Source organism: Panicum virgatum, chromosome 8K (genome assembly GCF_016808335.1).
Source record: "Panicum virgatum strain AP13 chromosome 8K, P.virgatum_v5, whole genome shotgun sequence".
NCBI classification, from domain to species: Eukaryota; Viridiplantae; Streptophyta; class Magnoliopsida; order Poales; family Poaceae; genus Panicum; species Panicum virgatum.
The window spans coordinates 34421326-34430037 of NC_053143.1; the positions used below are offsets into that span (position 1 = coordinate 34421326).

The following is an 8712-nucleotide window of genomic DNA, read 5'->3' on the forward strand; positions in this document are numbered from 1 at the left end:
TTGGATGACGGGTGGTTGGCGAGTATGTTTACTGAATCTGATATTCAGTCTCTTGTGAATGAATGTCTTATTCAATCGTGTGATACTATTAAGTGGTGCTCTGCTTTAGGCCACACTCGTCCGTTTGAAGAAACGAATGAAATAGTTCTTTTTTCTTCTTTTGTCAAATGCGGATTTGCGATTCCAGCCTCTGATTTCTTCCGCGGTCTTCTCTTCCATTGGGGGATTCAAGTGGATCACTTGACCCCAAACTCCATCCTCCACATTTCATTTTTGTTCATTTGTGCGAGGCCTTTCTAGGGATCAAACCCCATTTCGATCTCTTCAAATATTTCTTCCACCTCAAACCTTGGCCTAGCAAAAAGGATATAGCAGTAGTGGGGGGAACCGGTCTGTAGCTTCGCCAGGGCAGAGAAAAATTCTATATTCCATACAATGCCCGACAAGGTGATTGACTGGAAGGCTAAGTGGTTTTATGCCGGAAATCATGCACCAGCCTTACCGGAATGGGCACCCGGTGTACCCACACATTGCTGCGAATGGCATTCCGAGCCAGAGAATATGTTCCAAGTCAACGATTTGTTGATTGAAATAAAAAATTTGACGAAAAAAATCTGACTGGAGCCTCCGTTGTCATGTCATGGATGGCAAGGAGGATACAACCCCTTCAACAGCGATGCCATTTTGGTTTTCGCTATAGTGGAGTGAATGATCCGTCTCGGTTTACTTCCGAGCGGATTTCAGATATGGTGTACCGGTGGTGCCAACCGCATGCAGCATGAAAGATCCACCAAAAGAGGTATGTAAGATCTCTTGGTTGAATTTAATCGACTGCTTTTCTTTACTATGTCATATGTTAATATGTAGGCTTCTATTGCAGGATGATATTAATGTATATCGGAGCAGTCCTCTACTCCCTAAATTTGCGCGGCCCTCTCACCTCCTTCCAAGTGCGCAAAACCCACTGCTACAGAGAAGGAAGCAACACGCTGAAGATAGCATGGTTGTTGCAGATTCTAATCTGAACTCTTCATCTACAGAAGTTGAGGAGGAGTCTAGCGCTGGAGGACGTGATTTGGGCACTGGGAAAGATTTAGCTGGGAGCCATCCCAAGACGCCTAGGAATACTACGCTCAAGCGTAAAGCGTCTTCCTCTGAGGAGGCCAGGTACGAATTCGAGTACTGGATGTGAAGTTTCATCAAATATCTCAAGTATTATGAGCTTGATTGACTAATTTCTCCATTTGACCCCATTTGTTTAGTTCGAGGTCAGTGAGGCTGAGGATACAAAAGAGTGGGGATGATACTGGAGTGGGTATTGATGTATCCTCCACTCCAGTGGACCCATCAAGAGATGCTGGAACCATCTTGCCGGAGCCATTGTCTTCGGCAAGTGGTGAAGATGTGATCCTGGCGGAACAGACAATCCCCGCAAGTACTCTTGGGGATGTTCCGTCTAGGATGCAAGATGCCGGTGGAAGGAGTCGCTCTGGTCCTATACAAGATCCTCGACTTCTACCCCCAGGATACCCGCTGTGTCGACTGCTTTGGTGGCGGTCCCCGTCCCAAAGCTACTGAAGAATAGGAAGCTTCCGATTAAGAAATCAGCCCGGTAAGTGCTTTTGCGTCTTGTTTTAACTTGTAACTCTGGAATTCTTGAAGCCATAAACTTTTTCGAGTCTTTATCTTGTCGTTCAACTGCTGTCGTATAGCAAAGCCGCCGATCTGGGGTTGCTGGTTCCATCCGTTGCAGCACCAGCCCCCAAGCTTGACTCCGCAACAGCAGCATCGGCTGCTTCCGTGCTCTAAGCCGCGGTCAGGTCCGTTCTTCCAACATCCACCGCCGAAAGAGCTCCCGTAGATTCCAAGGAGGGAACGCCGAATGGAGTAGAGGACGCTCCCCCGAGTGGTCATGGTGCCACTCTGCTGCTCGAAGGACCCAAGACCCAACAGGGTAAGCTATCAATATTATCTTCCTTGTACTGTGATTCCCTTCGCTTTGCCTTTTTCAAGTATCTTGATGAAGTATTTGGATCAGCAGATCAGCCATCAATAGTTGAAGAGCAGCCAATGATGAGTGCTGGTTCTGGAATGGAAATGGACCATCTGCCAGTAGCTGAGGAAGCTCCTTTAGGGGTCTTCCCGCTATCGGTAGATCGGGTCACGTCAGCACAAGAAGATTTGTCAAAATGCCGGAAATTTCTATCGGTAAGTATTATTGCTTAGCGGGATACTTATCTGTACAATCATCAGCTTGCCTAACATGTTGCTCTATCTGTAGGAACTGGCCAATTTTGACACTGCCAAATTTCTGGAGTTGGAGAGGTTGAAGGCTGAACAAGCTCAAGAAAACCAGCTACTGAAACAACAAATGGCAGACCTTGCGAAAGACAACAGGTCTTTGCAAGAAAAGAATAAACTAATTACAAAGAAACATAGAGGTAAAATTCCTTATCTTGTTTGCCTTGTGTTGAAGTAGTCGAACAAAGCTCCTTTCATCATTTTGCAGTTGCTTATAGTAGTGTATTCACGAAGAGCTCAAAAATTTGTTAGAAACTAAAGAAGATCTGGTGACTGACTTAAAGAACCTTGCATACCGTCGTACAGATGAAATGGAGAGGTTCAAAAGAATGTTGAAAGATGCTGACAAGCAGCTCGCCAAGACTCTCCAGTAGATCAAGAAGATGGCGGAGGAGAAAAATCTCCGTGAAAGGGAGCTCAATGAGCTGAAGGTTGCTGCGCAGGCTGTGGTGGATATGGTGGATCCACTCGAGGAGAGTACCCAAGTTGGAAGAACTTTGCTGGAGCAACTGCAAGGTAGTCCACAGAAGATCATGAGGTATCTCTGGGATACCACCCGAGGTTACGTGTCACACGTACTCGGGTTGGTAAAATCTTATTGGCCGCAGGCGAATCTTGTTCCCCTAGGCGAGGGCATTTCTGCTGAATGTTCAGAAGAAATATTTGCCACCTTTGTGCAAGAAGTGATGCCAGTAGCAGATAGGATTGTGGACAATCTAGAACAGGAGCCGAGCGTAGAGCCTTGAACAGCCTTTGTCCATTCGATAAGTCTTTGCATGTTTTAATTCAATGTGACTTGTATTATGATGTTGTTGCTGTGTTGGAACAAAACAGAAGTCAAACTTTTGATATCTGTATATATTCCTTATTTTTTGCTCGCATGATGCTTTGTGCAGATTTGTTAGCATCAATCCAGTAAGTAGTAATTGCCTGATTGCCCTTCCTGTGAGAGGTTTGGGAATAAGAGTAAGTTGTGCTACTGTCTAATATGTGAATCATGTTATAACTACTCAGACTTATCGTGCTCCTTTCTGCTGAAAGGAAGATATACGAGTAAAGAAAAATTATAGGCACTAAGCCTTTTAACTACTCGAACTTATCATACTCCTTTCTGCTGAAAAGAAGATATACGAGAAAAGAAATATAGGCTCGGGGCCTTTTAACTACTCTTACTTATCATACTTCTTTCTGTTGAAAGGAAGATACACAAGTAGAGAAAACAAATATAGGCCTGGGGCCTTTTAACTACTCGAACTTATCATACTCCTTTCTGCTGAAAGGAAGATATACGAGTAGACAAAAGAAATATAGGCGCGTGGCCTTTTAACTACTCGAACTTATCATACTCCTTTCTGCTGAAAGGAAGATATACGAGTAGAGAAAAGAAATATAGGCTCGGGGCATTTTAACTACTCGAACTTATCATACTCCTTTCTGCTGAAAGGAAGATATACGAGTAGAGAAAAGAAAATATAGGCTCGGGGCCTTTTAACTACTCGAACTTATTATACTCCTTTCTGATGAAAGGAACATATACGAGTAGAGAAAAGAAATATAAGCTCGGGGCCTTTTGACTACTCGAACTTATCATACTCCTTTCTGCTGAAAGGAAGATATACGAGTAGAAAAAAGAAATATAGGCTCGGGGCCTTTTAACTACTCGAACTTATCATACTACTTTCTGCTGAAAGGAAGATATACGAGTAGAGAAAGGAAATATAGGCTCGCGGCCTTTTAACTACTCGAACTTATCATACTCCTTTCTGCTGAAAGGAAGATATACGAGTAGTGAAAAGAAATGTAGGCTCGGGGTATTTTAACTACTCGAACTTATCATACTCCTTTCTGCTGAAAGGAAGATATACGAGTAGTGAAAAAAATGTAGGCTCGGGGCATTTTAACTGCTCGAACTTATCATACTCCTTTCTGTTGAAAGGAAGATATATGAGTAGAGAAAAGAAAATATAGGCTCGGGGCCTTTTAACTACTCGAACTTATTATACTCCTTTCTACTGAAAGGAACATATACGAGTAGAGAAAAGAAATATAAGCTCGGTGCCTTTTGACTACTCGAACTTATCATACTCCTTTCTGCTAAAAGTAAGATATACGAGTACATAAAAGAAATATAGGCTCAGGGCCTTTTAACTACTCGAACTTATCATACTCCTTTCTTGTGAAAGGAAGATATATGAGTAGAGAAAAGAAATATAGGCTCGCGGCCTTTTAACTACTTAAACTTATCATACTCCTTTCTGCTTAAAGGAAGATATACGAGTAGACAAAAGAAATATAGGCTCCGGGCCTTTTAACTACTCGAACTTATCATACTGCTTTCTGCTGAAAGGAAGATGTATGAGTAGATAAAAGAAATATAGGCTCGGGGCCTTTTAACTACTCGAACATATCATACTCCTTTCTGTTAAAAGCAAGATATACTAGTAGAGAAAAGAAATATAGGCTCGGGGCCATTTAACTACTCGAACTTATCATACTCCTTTCTTGTGAAAGGAAGACATACGAGTAGAGAAAAGAAATATAGGCTCGCGGCCTTTTAACTACTCGAACGTATCAAACTCATTTCTGCTGAAAGGAAGATATATGAGTAGAGAAAATAAATATAGGCTCCGGGCCTTTTAGCTACTCGACCTTATCATACTCCTTTCTGGTGAAAGGAAGATATACGAGTAGAGAAAATAAATATATGCTCAGGGCCTTTTAACTACTCGAAATTATCATACTCCTTTCTGCTGAAAGGAAGATTTACGAGTAGAGAAATGAAATATAGGATCCGGGCCTTTCAACTACTCGAACTTATCATACTCCTTTCTGCTGAAAGGAAGATATACGAATAGAGATAAGAAATATAGGCTCGGGGCCTTTTAACTACTTGAACTTATCATACTGCTGTCTGCTGAAAGGAAGATATACGAGTAGAAAAAAGAAATATAGGCTAAGGGCGTTTCATCTACTCGAACTTATCATACTCCTTTCTGATGAAATGAAGATATACGAGTAGGGAAAAGAAATATAGGCTTGCGGCCTTTTAACTACTCAAACTTGTCATACTCCTTTCTGCTGAAAGGAAGATATACAAGTAGAGAAAAGAAATATAGGCTCGGGGCCTTTTAACTATAAGAAGTTATCATACTCCTTTCTGCTGAAAGGAAGATATACGAGTAGAGAAAAGAAATATAGGCTCGGGCCTTTCAACTACTCGAACTTATCATACTCCTTTCTGCTGAAAGGAAGATATACGAGTAAAGGAAAAAATATAGGCTCGGTGCCTTTCAACTACTCTAACTTATCATACGCTTTTCTGCTAACAGGACAATATACGAGCAGAGAAAAGAAATAAAGGTTTGGGGCCTTTCAACTACTCGAACTTATTATACTCCTTTCTGCTGAAAGGAACATATACGAGTAGAGAAAAGAAATATAAGCTCGGGGCCTTTTGACTACTCGAACTTATCATACTCCTATCTGTTAAAAGCAAGATATTCGAGTAGAGAAAAGAAATATAGGCTCGGGGCCTTTTAACTACTCGAACTTATCAGACTCCTTTCTGCTGAAAGGAAGATTTACGAGTAGAGAAAAGAAATATAGGCTCCGGGCCTTTCAACTACTCGAACTTATCAAACTCCGTTATTCTGTAAAGAAGATATACGAGTACAAAAAAGAAATATAGGCTCGGGGCCTTTTAACTACTTGAACTTACCATACTGCTTTTTGCTGAAAGAAAGATATACGAGTAGAGAAAAGAAATATAGGCTCAGGGCCTTTCAACTACTCAAACTTATCATACTCCTTTCTGATGAAAGGAAGATATACGAGTAGACAAAAGAAATATAGGCTCGGGGCCTTTTAACCACTCGAACTTATCATACTCCTTTCTTGTGAAAGGAAGATATACGAGTAGAGAAAAGAAATATAGGCTCGCGGCCTTTTAACTTCTCGAACTTATCATACTCCTTTCTGCTGAAAGGAAGATATACGAGTAGACAAAAGAAATATAGGCTCCGGGACTTTTAACTACTCGAACTAATCATACTGCTTTCTGCTGAAAAGAAGATTTACGAGTATAGAAAAGAAATATAGGCTCCGGGACTTTCAACTACTCAAACTTATCAAACTCCGTTCTGCTGAAAAGAAGATAAACGAGTAGAGAAAGGAAATATAGGCTCGGGGCCTTTTAACTACTTAAACTTATCATACTGCTTTTTGCTAAAAGAAAGATATATGAGTAGGGAAAAGAAACATAGGCTCAGGGCCTTTCAACTACTCGAACTTATGATACCCTTTTCTGCTGAAAGGATAATATACGAGTAGAGAAAAGAAATATAGGTTCGGGGCCTTTCAACTACTCGAACTTATATACTACTTTCTGCTGAAAGGAACATATACAAGTAGAGAAAAGAAATATAAGCTTGGGGCCTTTTAATTACTCTAACATATCATACTCCTTTCTGCTGAAAGGAAGATATATGAATAGAGAAAATAAATATAGGCTCGGGGCCTTTTAACTACTCGAACTTATCATACTCCTTTCTGCTGAAAGGAACATATACGAGTAAAGAAAAGAAATATAGGCTCGAGGCCTTTTAACTACTCGAACTTATCATACTGATTTCTGCTGAAAGGAAGTTGTACGAGTAGAGAAAAGAAATATAGGCTCGGGGCCATTCAACTACTCAAACTTATCATACGCTTTTCTGCTGAAAGGACGATATACGAGTAGAGAAAAGAAATATAGGTTTGGGGCCTTTCAACTACTCGAACTTATTATACTCCTTTTTGCTGAAAGGAACATATACGAGTAGAGAAAAAAATATAAGCTTGGGGCCTTTTGACTACTCGAACTTATCATACTCCTTTCTTCTGAAAGGAAGATATACGAGTAGAAAAAAGAAATATAGGCTCGAGGCCTTTCAACTACTCGAATTTATCATACTCCTTTCTGCTGAAAGGAAGATATACGAGTAGAGAAAAGAAATATAGGCTCGGGGCCTTTGAACTACTCGAACTTATCATACTGTTTCTGCTAAAAGGAAGATGTAGGCGTAGAGAAAAGAAATATAGGCTCGGGGCCTTTTAACTACTCGAACAAATCATACTCCTTTCTGTTAAAAGCAAGATATACGAGTAGAGAAAAGATATATAGGCTCGGGGCCTTTTAACTACTCGAACTTATCATACTCCTTTCTTGTGAAAGGAAGATATACGAGTAGAGAAAAGAAATATTGGCTCGCGGCCTTTTAACTACTTGAACTTATCATACTCCTTTCTGCTGAACGGAAGATATACGAGTAGACAAAATAAATATAGGCTCCGGGCCTTTTAACTACTCGAACTAATCATACTGCTTTCTGCAGAAAGGAAGATTTACGAGTAGAGAAAAGAAATATAGGCTCCGGGCCTTTCAACTACTCGAACTTATCAAACTCCATTCTGCTGAAAAGAAGATATAGGAGTAGAGAAAAGAAATATATTCTCGGGGCCTTTTAACTACTTGAACTTATCATACTACTTTTTGCTGAAAGAAAGATATACGAGTAGAGAAAAGAAATATAGGCTCATGGCCTTTCAACTACTCGAACTTATGATACCCTTTTCTGCTGAAAGGAAGATATACGAGTAGAGAAAAGAAATATAGGTTCGGGGCCTTTCAACTACTCGAACTTATATACTACTTTCTGCTGAAAGGAACATATACGAGTAGAGAAAAGAAATATAAGCTTGGGGCCTTTTAATAACTCGAACATATCATACTCCTTTATGCTCAAAGGAAGATATATGAATAGAGAAAAGAAATATAGGCTCGGGGCCTTTTTACTATTCGAACTTATCATACTTTTTTTCTGCTGAAAGGAAGATATACGAGTAGAGAAAAGAAATATAGGCTCGGGGCCTTTTAACTATTCGAACTTACCATACTTTTTTTCTGCTGAAAGGAAGATATACGAGTAGTGAAAAGAAATATAGGCTCGGCGCCTTTTAACTACTCGAACTTATCATACTCCATTCTGCTGAAAGGTAGATATACAAGTAGAGAAAAAAAATATAGGCTCGGGCCTTTCAACTACTCGAACTTATCATACTCCTTTCTGCTGAAAGGAAGATATACGAGTAGAGAAAAGAAACATAGGCTCGGAGCCTTTCAACTACTCGAACATATGATACCTTTTTTTTGCTGAAAGGAAGATATACGAGTAGAGAAAAGTAATATAGGTTCGGGGCCTTTCAACTACTCGAACTTATATACTACTTGCTGCTGAAAGGAACATATACAAGTAGAGAAAAGAAATATAAGCTTGGGGCCTTTTAATTACTCGAACATATCATACTCCTTTCTGCTGAAAGGAAGATATATGAATAGAGAAAAGAAATATAGGCTCGCGGCCTTTTAACTAC

At 40.2% G+C, this 8712-nt stretch overlaps 1 protein-coding gene across 2 annotated transcripts; it reads left to right on the plus strand.

Annotated features, from left to right (window-relative positions):
* Positions 1-1478: 1478 nt before the first annotated feature.
* Positions 1479-3182, plus strand: LOC120644482. 2 transcript variants are annotated; one of them, XM_039921109.1, is made up of 4 exons: positions 1479-1954; positions 2039-2208; positions 2282-2441; positions 2608-3182. In XM_039921109.1, the coding sequence occupies exons 2-4, from the start codon at positions 2071-2073 to the stop codon at positions 2673-2675; spliced, it is 366 nt and encodes a 121-aa protein (XP_039777043.1). In that variant the 5' UTR covers positions 1479-1954; positions 2039-2070; the 3' UTR covers positions 2676-3182. The 2 variants fall into 2 exon arrangements, with proteins under 2 accessions (XP_039777043.1, XP_039777042.1); XM_039921108.1 differs by having other exon boundaries at positions 1486-1954; positions 2042-2208.
* The last annotated feature ends 5530 nt before the right edge of the window (positions 3183-8712 follow it).